The sequence below is a fragment of the Panulirus ornatus genome, chromosome 3 (assembly GCF_036320965.1).
Source record: "Panulirus ornatus isolate Po-2019 chromosome 3, ASM3632096v1, whole genome shotgun sequence".
Lineage (NCBI taxonomy): Eukaryota > Metazoa > Arthropoda > Malacostraca > Decapoda > Palinuridae > Panulirus > Panulirus ornatus.
The window spans coordinates 66368239-66390328 of NC_092226.1; the positions used below are offsets into that span (position 1 = coordinate 66368239).

At 38.5% G+C, this 22090-nt stretch overlaps 3 protein-coding genes across 4 annotated transcripts in view; 1 reads left to right on the forward strand and 2 right to left on the reverse strand.

Annotated features, from left to right (window-relative positions):
- Window positions 1–2123, forward strand: part of LOC139763085 (glutamate receptor ionotropic, kainate 1-like) — a 43842-nt gene extending 41719 nt beyond the window's left edge. The window contains exons 11-12 of the mRNA XM_071688709.1: window positions 935–1043; window positions 1366–2123. Of these exons, the coding sequence (XP_071544810.1) occupies window positions 935–1043; window positions 1366–1479 (223 nt within the window). The 3' untranslated portion in view covers window positions 1480–2123. The remainder of the gene's footprint in view (window positions 1–934; window positions 1044–1365) is intronic.
- LOC139763058 (golgin subfamily A member 5-like) overlaps window positions 1–4535 on the reverse strand; it is a 91236-nt gene extending 86701 nt beyond the window's left edge. Inside the window, exon 1 of the mRNA XM_071688670.1 lies at window positions 4454–4535. The gene's annotated coding sequence lies outside the window, so the exon portion shown is untranslated. The remainder of the gene's footprint in view (window positions 1–4453) is intronic.
- An 822-nt stretch (window positions 4536–5357) lies between these two features.
- Window positions 5358–22090, reverse strand: part of LOC139763041 (uncharacterized) — a 28585-nt gene continuing 11852 nt past the window's right edge. For both annotated transcript variants that reach the window (XM_071688587.1, XM_071688597.1), the window contains exons 3-5: window positions 19334–19515; window positions 14641–14784; window positions 5358–8734 (exon numbers count right to left, since the gene is read on the reverse strand). In XM_071688587.1, coding sequence (XP_071544688.1) covers window positions 8624–8734; window positions 14641–14784; window positions 19334–19515 — 437 coding nt within the window. In that variant the 3' untranslated portion in view covers window positions 5358–8623. The remainder of the gene's footprint in view (window positions 8735–14640; window positions 14785–19333; window positions 19516–22090) is intronic.

Genomic DNA, 22090 nt, shown 5'->3' on the forward strand with positions numbered 1-22090 from the left:
GGTAAGATCCCTTGAGCACGACGGTACAACCCCAGAGAAGGATGGTAAGATCCCTTGAGCACGACGGTACAACCCCAGAGAAGGATGGTAAGATCCCTTGAGCACGACGGTACAACCCCAGAGAAGGATGGTAAGATCCCTTGAGCACGACGGTACAACCCCAGAGAAGGATGGTAAGATCCCTTGAGCACGACGGTACAACCCCAGAGAAGGATGGTAAGATCCCTTGAGCACGACGGTACAACCCCAGAGAAGGATGGTAAGATCCCTTGAGCACGACGGTACAACCCCAGAGAAGGATGGTAAGATCCCTTGAGCACGACGGTACAACCCCAGAGAAGGATGGTAAGATCCCTTGAGCACGACGGTACAACCCCAGAGAAGGATGGTAAGATCCCTTGAGCACGACGGTACAACCCCAGAGAAGGATGGTAAGATCCCTTGAGCACGACGGTACAACCCCAGAGAAGGATGGTAAGATCCCTTGAGCACGACGGTACAACCCCAGAGAAGGATGGTAAGATCCCTTGAGCACGACGGTACAACCCCAGAGAAGGATGGTAAGATCCCTTGAGCACGACGGTACAACCCCAGAGAAGGATGGTAAGATCCCTTGAGCACGACGGTACAACCCCAGAGAAGGATGGTAAGATCCCTTGAGCACGACGGTACAACCCCAGAGAAGGATGGTAAGATCCCTTGAGCACGACGGTACAACCCCAGAGAAGGATGGTAAGATCCCTTGAGCACGACGGTACAACCCCAGAGAAGGATGGTAAGATCCCTTGAGCACGACGGTACAACCCCAGAGAAGGATGGTAAGATCCCTTGAGCACGACGGTACAACCCCAGAGAAGGATGCAATAACCATTCACTTCCTCCCCTCACAGTAATTCACTCTCATAATCTGAGAAAGACTGATGTACTGTTACAGCATCAGTAAGTTCCGGGAGTCTGGCCTACTGAAAAAGATGATGGATGTTTGGTACCCACGACCCTACAGCTGCCCACAGCAACCCGTGATTCCTCTTGGGTTTAAGCAGGTACGCTAAACCAGCAATTGTGTTGTCACTTCGAATAAAAATTAACAAATAAATAAGCAAATTGATTATTCTGACAATATGATTCACTGCTACAAAAAAATACTTTAGCTTACTACTACAAAAATAATGACTAAATGTTATTACCAGTTTGTACAAAGCGAGGATCTAGATATAATATGAAGCTCCTACCATCAAATGTGACAAGTGATAGAATGACTTACAAAGCTAACCCAATCATCAGATAATGCTAATAGATTACCAGAAGCAAAATTTTAGCAAATCAGATTTTAACATCTCCAATTAATGTTTTTTTTTTTCACAGGTATTTACAGCATTCGTGATGCTGGGCACGAGTGCTGCGCTCAGCTTACTGCTTCTAGGCCTAGAGAAAATCTTCAACTGGTGCCGATATGAGCAACTTAGAGCTCAGGTATAGAAAGAATTTGTCTTTCCGTATATAGATATATCCGAGTACAGTTAACTGAAATGGATACGAAAAAAAAAAAAATGTTTATGAATACTCCTAATTTAAATGTCAGAAATTTTCCAGGTAAATTCCATTCATATGTAAATATATTCAGTAAATAACCCAATTCATTAATCAACTTAGAACTCAAGATTTAGCACTATATCATATCTGTGAAGTAACTTTTTTGTTATCGTTGGTCAGATGAGTTTAGTGTTATAGTATACCTAACATCTCTGACAGGCCAGTGATAGATGGTGGATTTCATTTTTGGTTCCACATTCTCAATTACTGTTACATGATTTCTGTATTAGCTGCAGTTATTCAGGTTGTGTCCTAAGTACAAGTGTTATATCTCTTCGTTTTTCAAAACTGAAGTAAACTGTGTTAATTACGTAGTTGAGTATTTCCATGTGATCGTATATTTCTATTTAAAGGAGGCACGTTAATCTTTCCTGATTATAAAATTCGAGTGAAAAAGAACTCTTACAATTCCTTGTTCGTCAGCTGGTTATTTGCTCTCATATAAAAAATTGCATGTGTTTTATAATGAAGTTTGAATAATTTGTGCAAAAGTTATACTGATTCAAACAACTACATCTGGAGGTAAATTTGCTCATACTTTCATTATCCTTTCTATAAGAACGGTGAAGTTTTATTTACCTTACTGTTTCGAGGCGCTGCTCTCACCACACATTTGACCAGTGTGGGATTTTAGGTGTATCACTTCTAATTGCATGAATTTTGAGTTTTCGGTGAGCAGAGTTTTCAAGGCAGAGGAACAATATGGGGTGAAAAAAAAAAACAACTCAAAATTGTACAGCTGAGGGTGTAAGTAATGCTCGTAACTTTGATAGAAAGCTAGTCAACACTAAACGAACAAGAGGACCGCCTACGGCTGATAAAAGGCATTCAACACACACTTGTTCGGTTTCTGTATAGATTCATTACGTTCGTATGTCGATAGACAAACAATATATGCTGCTGTAATACAAGAACACTTGCCTGTAGAGTCAACAAGTACCTATTTTCCTTTTATCATCTATGCATTCCACAGAATGCCGCCACCACGAGTCGTTCGAATGGGTCTGAATCCCATGTCAATATGAGGGAGTTCGGATTTACAACACAAATTACGCTCATAAGTTCTGTCCCACACAGGGTCACATTCCTATAACTCGGCAGACATATGAGCTCGCTGTCTACCCTCCACACGAAACGAACCATGGCGCCATTAGTAGAGTACATGTTGCGATAACGATGAAATTTCGATGATTACAAAAACACCCAAGACCTCTGAAGCATTAAAATAGGCAGGATACCTTTCTTTTTGTGCTTATAAGTATTTTACTTATTATTATAACGCCACACTTTCCCCTCTCCCTCATAACTATCACTAACGATTCACGTAGAAGGTACGTTTTGAGTGAAAAAGGAAAATCCCACCTCTTATATCACTCATTACGGGTCCAATAACGATCCCAGAAGAGTAGATCACAGCGAATCATCTACAACTGGGTAAAAGTCTTGAAAAAATGGATATCTTTTTTATAGGTATGATATTCTTTTTTCTCTTATGGCATATTTTTTTGCTCTAGTAAGGAATAAGAGAACGGGATCTTCGTTTCCTAAAGTTTAAAATGATCTTTCAATATCAATTAACTCGTTACGGAAAGGATCCTGATGAATAGGAAAAATGTGGGGTTTAATTATACTTTATCATGTTAATGTAAAAATCCAGAATATGAACTTTTTATGGTGAAATTTGTGAAGAAGTTCTCGATATTATTACATATTCTTACGAAAGCTATTGTACTCCATTCACTCCATGTTTTTTTTTTTTTTTTTAGTTTGGAAAGGAATGTAAACAGTAAGTTTAGATGTCTACAGCGATATACATAAAAAAAAAAATATCTAATCCTGTGCGGGAAAGATCACCTAAGCATGAATTCGAGCTCTTAGCGTATGCAAAAACTTGAATCAAGTCGAATTCAAACGTTACGACGCCAAAACTTGGAATCCGTACACACTGAAGGATAACAAGCATTTTTACACTCTACAAGCAAGTTTTCTTATGTTATTGCATTCGATAACTTTGTATAAGACATACGAACCGAATAAAGCTTCACATACTTCGAACAAGCGTTAGGTGAATCATTTTGTTCAGTTGTCCAGGGACGGCCAACGCTTTCCCTGGGCATAAGAATATGACGTTTGAACCGTCCCTACTGTTCATACATTATTTGCAAGATTTCAATTGTTACGAACGCATCACTTAAACCGTGAACTGCTGGTTCTGAGTGTATTATTTTTTTCTTTACTCCACAATTTATCTCAAATTCTAAAGCCCATCCCACTCTACGAAAACTGAAAACTTGACGGCGTTACCGGCGTACTATCCCACATCCTACATCACCCCTTCACATTGTGAACATGTCTAACGCTGAAATTGCCTTGATTTACATCAATAAAGATGGCGTAGGTTCTCTAGGAAATTTACCCACAACTAAATATCTTAACGCAAGCTCTGGCTGGGGCGAACGTCTCAAGAGAGAAGTAATCTGAACAAAAGAGGTCATCACCACGAATGATAGTCAGGAGCCAATGCACAAATATACGAATGCTCTTCACTATCCTCCCTCCAACAAAGCCAACATAATTGTCACCTTATAAAGGCTCGTAGGAGCAATAATAGAATTAAACCAGGAAAAAACTATTTATCACAAACTTACATCTGTTAATTCTAAGGATATGTAATGGAAACTTCGGAAGAAAATGTGACAAAGGTATAAAAATGGTGGTGGGGTCGACTATGGCCATGCCATCATTAAAAACCTTCTAAATGCCATGAGTTTCACCAATAAAAAAAAAATGTCCTTCGTCTTTCATTCCCCTGGGATACCACTGTCACTCTCGACACACATACTGAAATAGGAGCACTTACTTTTGAAGCAGGAAGTGATGACCAAATGTGATCACAGAAAACTTCAACTGAACACTGGATTTGTTTACAAGTTGCCCTCGTCCGTTGGCCGGTGTGACTAATTTGCCTCGCAATGAATTTTTCCATAAAAATATAGTTTTTTTTCGAATACTGATAAAATTGGTATAGTTAAAGGCACAATTATTTTAGATGATAAAACGTACTTTTTTTTAAATCTTTTTTGTAACTTTGGGGAGTCACAGGGCGTTATACAAAATTATTTTCGAATTCCGGGGGAATGTTGAGAGATTGCACCAAATTTTGAGGTGCCTAAGACAGTTTGTATCCTTTGAGAATCAACTATTACGTTGATAATGTATGTATTTCCCATATTTGTTACCGGAATGTGATGTGAAACATGCATATTGTAACATGATAGACAAAGGCTGTTGTACTAAAAAAAAAAAATAAAAAGAATGTAAAACTATTTTAGAAAAAAAATCTTAGTTCTTTCTTCGAATCATGTGGTATTTTCTCTCTTTAGTCTTTAAAATAGCTAGAATTTCCTTATGAAATTAGATACTTTACGCCTAGTATAATATGACCTAAGCACAACTTTGTTCATCAAAATGAGGTTTCGCAACCACGTTGTGACAAATGGCGTTACTATATCCCTGTACATTACATGGGTTGGTGACAATGGGGTGATTTTCTTCCTCTCATGGGTTACGAACTTCGCTAAATTTTGCAGATGCTACAAAAACCTTAGTTGAAACACTAGATGTGTTATTCTTTCCTTTTCACTTACTTTGTTTTTTAGCCAATAAATGTACATGGGAGCTCAAGGGCTTGTACTTAAACATGAATAGGAATGGTTAATGATGAACTTATATGATACACTAAATGTTAAACAATATATCCAGAGTAAGAAGCATGATTTATTGCCATTCCTGCAGCAATGCTACACACAAAATATATCAATTCAGAGCTAATAACAGGTGATACATACTAAAACATTAGTCTCCCCAAGTATCATAATTAAATAACTTATGACAGTATCAAATATTCAACAATTTCTGTACAGAAAAGCTACTGGTAACAGGAATTAATACATTCACACTCCATAATCAGACACAACTAACAGCTTTATTTTACTATCAACTGCATCACAGGGAAACATCCAATGATACCATGGCTTGAATATTGCTTTATATCTTATCTATACAGTATATGGGTTTATAATCCATCTCAGTTACTCGATCTTCTTGCTATGACTTCTCAGTCACTAAATATTCAAGACAATTATGACTCAGATCTATCAAGAAGTCTGATATATTCTATCATGCTGTTGGTTACAGGCATGATGATGTGTTTAGACATGGATGGAACTACACAGGTTGCATCCATATGTGACTAGCTGAGAGGAACACAGTTGTTCTTTTCAGTTTCATACCTACCTCGTTACCTTGTAATCATCACATTTTTCCTTTCCCTGCACCTATGAGGTAAATGTATAATCTATCTGAGTTGTAATGAACTGCTAGTAGATACCTCCTCAGAATTTGGATGGATAGATTTTCATTGTTTATGAATCCTTAATATGTGATTCACTGGAGAAGTTAAAAATTTAAATTTACCTATATTAAGAAATCTGGTTTGAGATAATACCAAATAACTTTAATTTCAATATCCAAACCTATATCTACTTTATCTTTTTATATTAGTATAAAATATGGACGAGTGACACTGGGTGGTGTTAAGGAGAAAGCAGGCTGCTCCTACTGAATCACAATTGTTTAGTTGTCAAAAAAATAGCAACTGACAGCCTTATTTAAAATCAATGCTAGAGAAGTACTCAATAAAGCACCAAATTATCCAACATCAAATGGACTGAAAAGCTGCAAGTGCTTTACAAAAAATATATATATTTATACATAACTCAAGACTTCCATGGATTTTTTAAACTATATGACTATTTATGTATTGTGTATAAGCAGCTGAAAAAAGACAGCCATTTTATATTTCAACACAAATGTAAAAAGATGGATATTAATAGAAGTGCTTGAAGAAAATTCTGCTTGTACCATCTTTTGCTAAAGAGAGGAAAAGTGACAATTTATAGATAGTACAAAGCAGCAAATCTGATACAACCGGACGGGCCTGTATTTGTTAACAATTTTGATATCTCCAGAGAACATATAATCAATGCAAGATTCTATAATCTTGCAGATAATCGTACAGCTATAACTACTTTGCATACATGAAATCATCTTGTACCTTTATCATTTCAAACTGGAGTTATGGAAGACCAAAAGCAATATTATTACCATCCAAATAAATATGCTGTCAATGATGAAACATTCAAATGAGAATTTTAGCATTATGGCAGCACTCCAAACTCTTGATCCTTATGAATGACGTTCAGTGCTATGCATGTGCTGGGGCTACTTTGCCACATCAAAGACCCAGACTAAGCTAACCCTTCTTACCAGGTAACTGCCACCCCATGAAGAGTGAAAACATTTCTAAAAGATGTTACTCCTAGTCTTAGAAATACCTGGAGATGGATGAAGATCTAATATCTGAAGTCAGTATGATTCATTACCTTGTAATTTTCAATCCTATTTGTCTAGGTTGATTAACTGGATATGATTAACCATGAGAAGAAAAACTCAACAGTTTAAATTTAATGAACCAATGAGCTAGAAATCTAAGCGCTGATCTTTTCTTCCAAATTTTGAAACAAAAATACTTCAATACTAAACCTTATCTGTAGCAGCCATGAGCACCATTTAGGTGTGAAAAACAAAAGTACTGCATGGTACCTGTTGGACACCTGCATCAAGAGTACAGTGTAACTAATATACTGTACAAGGCTCTCCTGTACTGACAAATAAATAAATAAACTTCTCTGGTAACTGTTCAACAAATTTATGTGGAATGCTTCAAAGGTAACTTTGTACAAAAAGATTATCACAGGAATTGGTCCAGAAAGCACTAAACTGATATGAACAGAATTTACTGCTCAGTGTAAATCTATACAATAACATGACTGTTACATCATTTGAGTGTGCCAAAAATATTCAGTCATGACATGATGATTGCTACTACAAGGTCATATGGAGTACTGAAAAAAAATGTTTTGATATTTTCATATGGAAGGCAATTCCATAAAATCCTCAACTTGCATAGCAATGGAATTGCAAGTCACATTCTTTTTTAATTTGAAGCTTGAAACTGCAATATATCAACTTATATATCATGGGAGCATGTCTTTTTTTCTTTCATTTTTTTCTGCTGCATTTCTTCAGATATACAAGAAATGTTATTTCCTTTAGTTTGGAAAATGCTTGTGAATCTCTCCTACTTAAACATTAGTTGCATTAACCTGACACTTCTTTGTATGAAGTACATCTCAAAATAGTTTTCTTTACAAACAGGATGGATCTGGAATAATAAATCCAAAAAGAAAATTTTTACATGTAGACCTGCACACTGAATCAAGCATTTGAATTGGAGATTAGAACATGAAAAGTCAAAACCAAAGACATAATTTCACAGATAAAAATAGAGCTACAGTAAAAGCCATCAAAAACTCCATCTCATGATTGGTTTTCTTCTTACTAATTCACTTTTCAGTGCATTATGAGTAACATCCATTACCTCTTTTAACTACTAAGAAACATGGTAACTACCATTCCCTAGTTGAATAACTTGTGGTAAGTCTATCACACTGTCATCATAACCTTTAGAGTGAGAAGATAAAGTGTCTTTACACATCACTTTTTCTTGTCACCCTACGTTCATGATAAAAATATTGTTAACTTTAACAGAGATGATATGCCATTCTTTGCTGAACTACAGCTCGTAAGTCTAATTCTTTTTACACTTCCCTGAATTCCTAAATGCAACTTTTCTTGAATTTTACAATCTGTGAAAGAAAAATTGCTTTATGAGAGAGTTACCTATCTTAAAATTAGTATCTGTCATATTTCTTTTTTTTTTCATTAAAAATATATTATGTGTCTTAAAAAATTTCTGAAGTTTTCTTTTTGGCTTGACAGTTATGACTGTTTAATTAAAAAATCCTTATGTGCACCTTGCCTCTCAGTTGCCAAAAGTCTGCTTGTTGCATGCAAATTTTTTTCTTTAATGAATGAAATACTGAACAGTATTCCAAAGTCTCTTTAGCTAGCAACGGCATCCACTTCTGTCCACAGGATTGGCCTTCCCATCCACAGAAAATTTGTCAGTGTCCATTGATTCCGTCATCATCATACCCTGCTTTTCATTGCTAAGGATCTGTGGAAGGAAACCATTTAGGAGAATTCAGTAAAAACAGATCTATTTATCAACATAAATACATATAATTGTTCCAGCTTAATGATGACAAAGGGATAGATAAAGGATGTTACTTGTTAGATGAGTAATTTAGACATATATGGAATGAAATAAGGTTATGAGAAGTAGGGTGAAACAGGAGGGCCAATGACCTATTTTCAAAAATAAATGACACAAGAAGATAATGCACAAGGTGTTCCCATCTATACAACACCATGGACAAGTAATATATACAGGCATACAGAATTATCCCTGTAGATAGGGGAGAAAGAATACTTCCCACGTATTCCCTGCATGTCGTAGAAGGCAACTAAAAGGGGTGGGAGCGGGGGCTAGAAATCCTCCCCTCTCATTTTTTTTTTTCAATTTTCCAAAAGAAGGAACAGAGAAGGGGGCCATGTGAGGATATTCCCTCAAAGACCCAGTCCTCTGTTCTTAACGCTACCTCGCTAATGAGGAAAAGGGCGAATAGTATGAAAGTAAAAGAAAGAATAGAATTATCAGTCATAGACTGCTATAAATACAAAGAGAAATAAGATATCAAATGGAGTTTATTTTCTGATATGTTGTATAAGGCATGGTAAAATAATGCAGATGACTAAGCAAAAAAAGAAAAAAGTGCCAAAATATTTTTTTTTTTTTTTTTTTTTTTTTTTTTTATACTTTGTCGCTGTCTCCCGCGTTTGCGAGGTAGCGCGAGGAAACAGACGAAAGAAATGGCCCAACCCCCATACACACGTACATACACACGTCCACACACGCAAATATACATACCTACACAGCTTTCCATGGTTTACCCCAGACGCTTCACATGCCTTGATTCAATCCACTGACAGCACGTCAACCCCTGTATACCACATCGCTCCAATTCACTCTATTCCTTGCCCTCCTTTCACCCTCCTGCATGTTCAGGCCCCGATCACACAAAATCTTTTTCACTCCATCTTTCCACCTCCAATTTGGTCTCCCTCTTCTCCTCGTTCCCTCCACCTCCGACACATATATCCTCTTGGTCAATCTTTCCTCACTCATTCTCTCCATGTGCCCAAACCATTTCAAAACACCCTCTTCTGCTCTCTCAACCACGCTCTTTTTATTTCCACACATCTCTCTTACCCTTACGTTACTTACTCGATCAAACCACCTCACACCACACATTGTCCTCAAACATCTCATTTCCAGCACATCCATCCTCCTGCGCACAACTCTAACCATAGCCCACGCCTCGCAACCATACAACATTGTTGGAACCACTATTCCTTCAAACATACCCATTTTTGCTTTCCGAGATAATGTTCTCGACTTCCACACATTTTTCAAGGCTCCCAAAATTTTCGCCCCCTCCCCCACCCTATGATCCACTTCCGCTTCCATGGTTCCATCCGCTGACAGATCCACTCCCAGATATCTAAAACACTTCACTTCCTCCAGTTTTTCTCCATTCAAACTCACCTCCCAATTGACTTGACCCTCAACCCTACTGTACCTAATAACCTTGCTCTTATTCACATTTACTCTTAACTTTCTTCTTCCACACACTTTACCAAACTCAGTCACCAGCTTCTGCAGTTTCTCACATGAATCAGCCACCAGCGCTGTATCATCATTAGCATTTATTCTCCTAACTTGAGATTTACAACCAAAAGTATAAAGAAGAGAGAGGCATTTCAAGAACAGTCAATAACAACATTAGGTAGCAGCCTCTGCAAACACAGCACTAGAGTTGCCCTCTGCCAGTGGCCTGTTAGGGGTGAGGCACTAAAGGCTAAGAAGCAGCACTGGAGTTCTCTAGTTATGGAGACTCTATTGCTGTGGCCACCCCCTTGAGATAGTTCCAGGTGGGAACAGACATCATAGATACAGAAATATAGATAGATAGATGGGCATTTCAAGAAACGGGTTGTTAATGAGAAGGGAAAATAGGCTGGTTAAGTTTTTTACATCATATATTATAACTATAATTTCTCCTAGCTTTATATGCTATTATGGCTAAAACTCCCCTCCAGTTTTTACTTTTCCAAAGAGAGAACATAGAAGGGGGCCAAGTGAGGACTTTCTCTCTAAGGCTGTTCTCTGTTTTTAACGCTACCTCACTAATGAAGGAAATGGCAAATATGTATGAAAAAAATGTTGATATGTATATGTGTGTGTATGGGCATTTATGTATGTATGTATATATATATATTTTCTATTTTCTATTTTGCTTTGTCGCTGTCTCCTGCAATAGTGAGGTAGCGCAAGGAAACAGACGAAAGAATGGCCCAACCCACCCACATACACATGTATATATATACACATCCACACATGCAAATATACATACCTATACATCTCAACGTATACATATAAATACACACAGACATATACACATATACACATGTACATAATTCATACTGTCTGCCTTTATTCATTCCCATCGCCACCCCGCCACACATGAAATAACAACCCCCTCTCCCCTCATGTGTGCGAGGTAGTGCAAGGAAAAGACAACAAAGGCCCCATTCGTTCACACTCAGTCTCTAGCTGTCATGCAATAATGCACCGAAACCACAGCTCCCTTTCCACATCCACGCCCCACACAACTTTCCATGGTTTACCCCAGACGCTTCACATGCCCTGGTTCAATCCATCAACAGCACGTCGACCCCAGTATACCACATCATTCCAATTCACTCTATTCCTTGCACACCTTTTACCCTCCTGCATGTTCAAGGCCCCAATCACTCAAAATCTTTTTCATTCCATCTTTCCACCTCCAGTTTGGTCTCCCACTTCTCGTTCCCTCCACCTCTGACACATATATCCTCTTGGTCAATCTTTCCTCACTCATTCTCTCCATGTGACCAAACCATTTCAAAACACCCTCTTCTGCTCTCTCAACCACACTCTTTTTATTACCACACATCTCCCTTACCCTATTTTTACTTACTCGATCAAACCACCTCACACTACATATTATCCTCAAACATCTCATTTCCAGCACATCCACCCTCCTCTGCATACTATTTACCATATTTTACTTTCCAGCCCTGGCAGTTCCTTCTATACCCTAATGAGTCTTTTGCAGCATTCAGGTAGCTGATAAGGACCATGGGTCACACAGCATTGTGATGTGTGTGTGTCTGTGTGCTGAGAGGGCAGTGCAACTGTGCAGTAGGTTTTGTATCTTCTTTTTGGTAGTTGCATTGTGACCATAAAGGGTCTTGCCAAGAGGTGAAACAATATTTGTAGTGTTGCAACAATGGGTGAAGTCCAGAGAATAAGCTACAGAGAGTGCCTCATGTTTGTCAGGGGAATGTGGTTTCTAATGGGTGTATATCTGGAGGGTTAGATTTAGACGGAATTGGGAGGTTGGATGTGTGGTGCTTGCTGGGTTACTTAAATGTGTATGTGTTTTGTCAGTCTTTTCTTTGTTGGGAGTTGGGATATCTGTGAGTAGAGGTTACTGAAGTGAGCGGCAGGAAGTAAGCTTTCTACTTCTGTTTGAGGGGTTGGTAGTTAGTTACAGAGTAGTTAGGGTAGGATGGGTCTAGTGCTCTTGCTTAGAAATGAAAGCTGAGCACGTTGAAGTGGAATTGTACAGGGAGGATCTTTGTTTCACTGTGAAGGTGCTGAATGTTTATAGTTGCTAGGCAGTCAGTGATTGTCCTGAGGCATTATTCAGTGCAGCTTTTTTTGTATTTACTTTTGAAAGGGTAGAAGACCACATAAGTGAGGCACCATTTAAAGTGAAGTGGATGAATTCTTCATAGAAGAGGTTGAAGGGTTCTTTTTCTTGTCCAAATCTGGTGTCAATTTATATTTTGGGGCATTTAGTTTGAGTGTTGCTTATATGGTGATGTTATTAGTGTAAGGAGTGAATATAATGTGGGTGTTGTACATGACACCTAAAATGGTTTATGTTTTGTTCAGAGGGATTGACTGTCCATTCAAGGTGACTGGAGGGTGTGAGTTGGATTCATGTCTGTCTTGGGTTACAAGAGTAACTGAACATTTCTATGGAAATAGTGACATTCTGTCCTGGGCGAACCATTGTTTCAACTGTTTAATGTAGTGCTGCATGTTTGACATTACTACCATGGTGTCAGGGTGTTGTAATGTGACTTTGAGGCTGTCAGCATATAAAAAGGACCTTCATGCTAAGGTCTGTCCCAGGTAAAGGAAGGTCACGTAGGAAGAAGGCCTTGATTAGAGAATTCAGTTATCAGTGCCATCTCACTCAAATAAAAAGAAATTAGGGAATTTACTGATTATAAAAACTTTGAAATGAGGACAGGAACGGCTTATCTTCTCAACACATCTCAATGAATGAATATATTGAAGAGAAAGGCAAAAACTACTTCTCAAAATCATGAATCCCTAATGAAACCAAAAGAAAGAATACCATAAGCAGTATGCAAGCTCTTTTTCTTTTAAATATCATATGATCCCCAACTACAATGATATTCATCAACCCAGATAGGCTTCCACATGTAACAAAAAGTAATGATTGACCAAATGACTATGGATAAAAGCTTTATGTCTATGAAGGATTCCCCAGGTCTAGAACCAAGACTAGAGGAACATAAATGCAAATAAAAACTATGGAAAACCTGAGTGAAATCTCTACATTAACTAGGTACTGGTGACTTACATCATAACAGTATGATATTCCAAGTTGCCTTTAAAATCATCCTATTGTGACAACTGTTCAAATTACCTTACTTGCTTAAATCATCTTAGGTGTTTGAATCCTTTATATCAAGCAATGACCTTTTCAAAGACAGGTTTTTGGTTAGGTAAGAAAGATCACAGAAGTATTTCTACTCCAATAAAACAATTTATTACATGTGGCAAACAAAAGCTACTTTAATTTTGTATGTTCTAGTTTAGGGTCATATACTAATGCTTGGTGCTATTTCATATAAATAAAAATACTAATGCTTGGTGCTATTATGTTTGTTTTCTGGTTCCACATTTGGAACTACCCTTCACCAAGCTCTTATGTTCATGTTTCTCACTCTGAATACATTATAGGATGGGATTACTTCCAAAAACCAAAAGCTTTAAGGGTAATCCACCTAAAGTTATCCATTTACAGTTACCTGCTTTCAATAATGTGAGCCATAGCAAACTCTGTCAACTCCTCCACGTGCCTGTATTGCTGTATAAAGGACTCCTGGATCATGATGATTGCAAATCACATATCAATATCAAAGTGTAACCTGTTTGACAATCATCCCAAACTTTCTGCTAAGAAACTGACATATTCTCACGGATTTTGTCTCTTTTTCTGGTTTAAGAATAAACATCATGTGATCACAAAGTCACTCTCAAAACTAATACTGACAATACAAAAAGATCATGTATGCTAATCTGACTAAGCATTTTTCATTACTGTTAATTAAAGTATGTTCTGGAAAAAAAAAAAAATATGTATAGGAATGAAATAACTATGTGAGCCACCTGGGGTCACATAACCTAAGTATAAAATTCTAAGAAAGCATCTCATCAAAATTTTACTGTCAAAGTTAAACAATGAGCCCTACACTGATTCACAGGGAAATGTAGACAGATGTTCAATGTAAAGTTTGTTTTTCAAACTACAGCATAATCATATTGGATTTGGAAAATCTCACTACTGTTAGTGTCAAGAGAGACAAAAATCCATCATCTGTACTGTTATTAATCTAAATAAGCTTGTTCCCAGAACATACTATAAATGACATTATTTTGTATAGAGTACAATGGTTTTGTACTCTGTATAACATCCCTTTGTACCATTTATATCTGTTACAAACTAATGTTTCATATAAAATTACCTAATGTGATTCTAATGCCTTGATCTTATCAATTAATTCTTTTAGCTTTAAAATAGAGAAACAACTAACCTTATTGACAAGGAAACGAGAAGCTTCATCAATATTGATATTTTCCTTGGCAGACGTCTCAAACCAACCACTAAAGCCTCTTTCCCGGCAATAGTCATCCATTCGTGCAGGGTTATTTACCACCCCCTCTTTCGGCTGATCACACTGCCAATAAAAATGCTATCATTAGCATAAACTTTCAGTTAAAGGACATTTCCTAAACATTAATAGTTAAATCATCATATCTCATCTCCACCTCTCTAAACTGTCCCACCTCAACATGCTTAGGACTCATTCATTGCAACAGCATAAGGCCCCTCTCTCCCAAACCACTCCATATGAACTAAACAACAACCAAATGTAGAAATAAAGTTTACCTTCCCCTCATACTTCAACTGCCTCTCCTTAAAGATCTTCTCCACCACCAATAAAAATAACACTGAAAAAACTCATACACAGAAATGACATGACAAGCACTAACCAACTGCTCTTTCAACTCCTTGTCAAATACCACCCCACCAGACATACACCCATCTGAAACCATGCTACCTGGACAAACATGAGTTTCACTTTCCAGTCTACACTCTGGACATCATCCATCCCAGCACTACCATGACCACCATTTCAACACTTCCTAAAACCCTTCATCTCCATGATGCAACTACTACAGTGAACACCAAACACCTACGCTCCATTACCCTGCACTCTCCCCACACTAACATACATCCATCACTAGACTTTATGACCTGTGGTCCTGAGTAGTACAAAAGTTCCAAAAAGATGAAAGGGACTCCTAGTGCTGCAAGTAGGTAATACAGCAGAGTACAGAACAGTATATATACATAAATCTATATACAGATGAAAATAAAAAGACTGGTGAAATGGTTTGGACATATGGAGAGAATGAGTGAGGAAAGATTGGTAAAGAGGATATATGTGTCACAGGTGGAGGGAACGAGAAGTGGGAGACCAAATTATAGGTGGAAGGATGGAGTGAAAAAGATTTTGAGTGATCGGGGCCTGCAAGGAATAGAGTGAATTGGAATGATGTGGTATACTGGGGTCGACTTGCTGTCAATGGATTGAACCAAGGCATGTAAGTTTTGTCGGGCCTGGATGTGGAAAGGGAGCTGTGGTTTCGGTGCATTACACATGACAGCCAGAGACTGAGTGTGCATGAATGTGGCCTTTGGTGAATAGTGAGCAGATGAGAAAGGATAAAGAGTGGTGGGATGAAAAAGTTGCTACTGAAAGAGGAAAGAGAGGTGTACAGGCAGTACTTACAGGGAAGGAGTGCTAGTGATGGAAGATGTACAAGAAAAAGCAACAGGAGGTCAAGAGGAAGATGCAGGGGTTGAAAAAGAAGGCAAATGAAAATTGGAGTGAGTGAGTATCAGAAACTTTCAGGAAGAATATAATACTTTGGAAAGACGCGTATAGTGTGAAAAAAGAAGAGAGCAAATGGGAACAGTGGTGAAGGGGGCAAATGGGGAAGTGGTAACATGTAGCAATGTGAAGTACTTTGAAGGACTGCTGAATGTGTTTAAATGATAGGGTGGCAGATGAAGTGTGTTTGGGTCTGAAAGGTATTCAAAGTGAAAGTTATAGAAAGTGGTTTAGTGAAAAAAGAATAGGTGGTGAAAGCACAGCGTGAGATGAATGTGGTAAGGTGGCTGGAGTGATGGTACAGCAGATAATTTTTTCAAAAATGGGAGTAGCTGCATTGTTGACTGGTTAAGATTTTCAGCATATGTATGGATCATAATGAAGTGCCTGGAGATTGGAAGAATGCATGTATAGTGCCACCAGTAACAGGCAAGGAGGCCAAAGGTGAGAGTTCAAATTACAGAGGTGTTGGTTTGTTGAGTGTTTGAGTGTGATTTGGTGATTGAGAGGGTGGTAGTTTCAGGAGTGGTATAGGATGTGTGGATCATATGTTAGCTTTGAAGAATGAGTGAGAGAAATATTGAATGAAACAAAAGGATTTGTCCGTAACAGTTACAGATTAGCAGAAAGCATATGATAGGGTTGACAAATATACAAATAAATGGTGTGGAAGGAAAACTATCTCAAGCAGTAGAGAGTTTTTCTCAAGAGAGTAAAGTATGTTCAAGAGTGGTTAGAGAGGAGGGTGAGTGGTTCCAGGTGAAAGTGAGTCTGCAGCAGGGGTGTGTGATGTTACCATGTCTGTTTAATCTCTTTATGGATGGGGTGGTGAGGGAAGTGAATGCAAAGGTCTTGGAAGGAGTGGAGCAGTGCAGCCCAGGGAGGTGAGTCAGTTGTTTACTGATGATACAGCACTGGTGGCAGATTCAAGTGTGTGTTAACGGAGGAATCTCATAGTAAATGTGAATACAAGCGAGGTTATTAGATTTAAGAGTGAAAAGAGAGAGGTTATTTTGAGTATTCATTCTTATGCACCTAGATACGAGAAGAAAAAGGAAGAGAGGCAAGTGCTTTGGAAGACGAGTAAGCACATCAGCAATTTTGATGCAAGGGATCAGGTATAAGTAATGAGTGCTTAGAACGCAAGAATGGGTCATGTGGCAGGTGAGGGCATAACTAGGGGCATGTGCTGCACAGTTATAAGAATGGAATGGTGAAAAGACTGTGGACTTGTGTGCTGCAAAAGGACTGGTGACTGAGAATACTTGGTTTAAAAAGAGGGATATACAAGACATACAAGAATACATATGGGTAAGTAGGAAAGATGGGAATCAGGTATTATTGGATCATGTGCTAACTGACAGGCATGCAAAAGAGAGACTTCTGAAAGTGAATGTGCAGAGTGGGAAAGCTGGTGGGACATCTAGTTACTTGTAATTAACTATTACCTATTTGTACTGTGTAGGGAGGGAGTTTTATACCTGTGGGGCCCCATCTCTTGAACAATCTCTATCATACAACATCTTGAATATATGTATGCTGTCTGCATAACCATGTCCTTAATCAATCTAATCCATTTATCCATCCCTTGTATACTATGAGAGTATTTCTTTACATCCTTATTTACAAGTTTCTTACTTAATTCCATACTATTAGTGGAAGTGAAGGTGAAGATTTACAGAGGCTTTCAGGTCATGGTTATTGGGAAAGACATGAGAAGGAAGAGAGTTCTAAAGCTTTGGTGTGTAGAGAAAGAAGCAGGTACCAAAACGGCCCACCCTTGAGTTGCTGATGGCCACACAATAATCATGTGATGCAACAGCTTGCCGAGTATTGTGTGGTCTAGCTAGTGGTGTGGGCACACAAGCAGCCAGCACTCAGGAGCAAAAACCAAAGTAATACTTATAGACGCGGGAAATTGAAACAACGTTGAGGCGAAGGGCAAGGGGGTCAAGTTCGGAAGGGTAAACAGGGAAGTGTTAACTGGCAGAAATGAGGTGAAGAGGAGATGAAGTGCAGAAATGAGGTGAAGAGGAGATGAAGTAAGCATTTCTAAAGAATTGTTGAATGTTTTTGATGATAAGGTGGCAAATAAGGGGTGTTCTGGATGTGGAGGTACATGAAGTAAGAGACTGATGGTGAGTGTTTTAGCAAAAACAGCAGAGGTGGTGAAAGCCTTGCATAAGATGAGGTGTGGCATGGCAACCAGAGAGACTGGGATTGCAAATACAATTTACTGTATGTCTCAGGTATTTGTCACAATGAATCTTCAAAGCAAAATCCTGGTCTACATATTCTTCATCTCTCCTGAAGCCATACCACCCCTCTCCAATCAAATGTTCTTTGTATGCCACCATCCTCTTAATCATTACTCTTCCACACAGCATACCAAGCACAGTATACCAAGCAGACTTATACCACTGGAATATAAGTACATACTTGCCTTCATAAAAGAATATATGCTAGAACTCTGCCAGTCTTCAGACACTATACCTCGGGCCACAAAAATGTTGAAAAGCCTAACTTACAAATCAACAATATTGGCACTCCCTTTCTTGAAAATATCCAATTCTATTCCAGCCACTCCAGCTGTTTGCCACACTTCATCTTATACAAGGCTTCAACTAACTCCTCTCTTTCACTACCTCATCTCTTTGGGGAAACAAGCATTAAACTTTGTAGTTTTTAGTAAAATGAAGAAATTACATGATGGCGAATGTTAATAAACTTTGTAAAATGGCCTGTGTGCATAGATGCTAGGAGGAACAAAGCAAAACATGACATAGGGTAAGAAGAAATGAAACAAAGGGAGTGGGAGAGTAGTGGAAGGTATTTAGGGAAGCAATGCATACATGCGTAAGTAAATGTGGCATGTGGGATGTGGTCATATGAGAAAGGGGAAAGAGTGGTAAGAGGTAGAGGTTAAATCACTTGTAAAAAAGAAGAGGTGTATGGCTAGTAGCTGCAGGGAAGAAGTATGAGTAATTGGGAAAAGTAAAAGAGAAAGTGGCTGGATGTGAAAAGAAAGGTATTATGAGAAATGAAAAAGAGGGCTTATGCAAGATGGAATAAAAGAATTTCAATGATCAGGAAGATGAAGAAAATGCTTAGGAAAGAGTGAATACTGTGGTATGAAGAAAATAAAAGAACACCTGGAGATAACAGTTGGGGAAAGGGATGTGGCAAAAGGTAAAGAAGAGATAAAAAAAAAAATGAAGGACATGACTGACTGCTGAGAGTTAGATTACACAGTGGCAGATGTGGTGTTTTTGGGAAAAGGTGGCATGTGGAGAGAAATTCCAGACAAACAGTCAAGCCTTTCACAAACCTTGTTAGCCAGAAGCACTGCAGGAATGGGTGAACCATCAGCTAAGGTGACCTTCGTGTCAAGGTCTGTCTTCCATTTTGTTACAGCATCAAAAGTTTGGGCACGAGTTACATCAAATACTACAAAGGCTCCAACTGCCTCCTTATAGTAAACTCTTGTCATATTTCCAAATCGTTCTTGACCTGAAAAAAAAAATGCATATCTTTGAAATGTATCCACTTTTGTTCAGCTTTATATTTGAGGAGAAAGCAGGTAATTGTGTTGTTGATTGGTTAGTTAGGATTTTCAGTGTATGTATGGATCATGGTGAGGTGCCTGAAGACTTGGGGAATGCATGTATAGTGCCACTGTATAAAGGCAAGTGGGATAAAGGTGAGTGTTCAAACTACAAAGTTATAAGTTTGTTGAGTGTACCTGGTAAGATGTATGGGAAGGAGATGATTGAAAAGGTGAAGGCATTTACACAGCATTAGACTGGAGATGAGCAATATAGTTTCAGAAGTGGTAGAGGATGTGTGGATCAGCATGGATTACAAGTATGTTTTATAAAGGCAAGTGGGATAAAGGAGAGTATTCAAACTACAAAGTTACAAGTCTGTTGAGTGTACCTGGTAAGATGCATGGGAAGGAGGTGATTGAGAAGGTGAAGGCATTTACAGAGCATCAGACTGGAGACAAGCAGTATGATTTCAGAAGTGGCAGAAGATGTGTTGATCAGTATGAATTACATATGTTTTTAAAAAAAAAAGTGTGTGAGAAATACTAGAGAAAAGGATGGATTTGTAAGTGGCATTTATGGATCTGGAGAAAACATATAATTGGGTTAATGGAGATGCTTTTTGGAAGTTCTTAAGAATTTTTTGGTGTGGGAGAAAAGTAGCTAGAAGCAATGAGAAGATCTATTCTCAGGTGTAAGACATTTGTATGAGCAGGAAGAGAGGAAGAGAGGGTTAGTCTGCAGCAAGAAAGTGTGATATCACAATGGTTGTTTAATTCATTTATGGAAGAGGCAGTAAGGGAAGTAAATGCGAGGGTTTTGGAGAGAGAGAGGCAAGTATGCAGTCTGTTGAGGAGGAAAGGACCTGAACCTGTTTGCTGATGATACAGCATTGGTGGCAGATTTGAAAGAGAAACTGCAGAAGCTACTGGTGACTGAATTTGGACTCTGTACATGCCTTCACCCTCTCAATCACCACCTTCCTATACAACTTACCATGCATAACTCAAACACTCACCTCACCTTTGTCTCCCTTGCCTTTATAAAAAGGCACTATACATGCATTCTGCCAATCCTCAGGCACCTCCCCATGATCCATAAGAATAGTGAATATCCTAACTAACCAATCAACAACACAGTCACCCTCTTCCTTCAGAAATTCAACTGTAGTACCATGACTTCAGCCATCTTGCCACATTTCATCCTTTGTAAGGCATTCCCCACCTCTTCTCTCTTTACCCAAGCAATCCATGACTTTCTCTCTCTTTGCATACCACCCTGACCCAAACACCCTACATCTGCCACCCTATCATCAAACACACTCAACAGTCCTTTCAAAATATGCCTTCTATCTCCTTACCTCATCTCTTCCCATGTTCCCCCTTCAAGGACATGCCCATTTGTTTTCTTGTTAATCTCACACTACGAACCTCCTTCCAAAGCTCACAAGGAATATTACCATTTACCCTGTTGTACCATAAATGGCATTAAAAGACCTAGATTCTTGAGGAAAAAATGTTTTTTTTGCTCTTGAGTACTGGGGGAAAGGAAGGGCCTTCTGTAGGATATGTCCAATACTAAATATGTTCAAAGATGCCTTGTATTCAAGAGTTTCACTTTTGCATGCCTATCAAGTAGTATGTAATCCAAAAATGACCTTATCATATTATGAGCTTAAACTTACATTTGTCCCTCTTTTTAAACTAGTTATTCCCAGTCATCAGTCCTTTTTCAGTATACAACTCCACAAGTTATTCACCATTCCTATTCACATTACTGAATACTCCATCTCCCCCATGTATAAACTGAACTGCCTCATTACTCACTCTCTCATTTAAATGAACCCTCACTAATACCTGATCTCAAGCATCAAAACTACTAACACACTCGCTCAGCTGCTCCCAAAAGACTTGCCTTTCATCATTATCCTTCTCAAGGCCAGGCACAAAGCACTAATAATCACCCATTTCTCGCAACCCACTTTCACTTTTACCCAAATCTGCCTGCAGCTCACCTCCTAACACTCTTTCACACATTCGAACAGCTGCTTGATCAGTAGCGCTACCCCAACCCCTAGCTCTTTCCTTCACCCCAACCCCTAACTTTACACCAAGACATTCCTAAATCATTCTTCTCCTTTACCCTTGAGCTGAGTTTCACTCATAGGAACATCAAGGTTCCTTTCCTTAAACATACTACCTATCTCTCCTTTCATCACATCTTGGTTTAGATAAAGCAACCTGAACCTCTGAGGGGGAAGGGCACTCCTCGCTTGGACTCTTCATCTTGTCCATCTTTTATAAACAGAAATGCAATATTGTATATACATATATATATCATTTATTTCATATTCACAATACATAATCAGTTTCCCCCTCAGCAAGGTAGCGCCAAGAAACAGACGAAGAATATATATTCCTGCCCCAGAAATCCCTAAATCCCTTCCATCCTTAAGAACCTCCTAGAGCACTCAGGAAGATGGTCATGCCTGCTGGTCAGAAACTACAGGTCATAAAGTGTTATGATAATGGAACACCCTT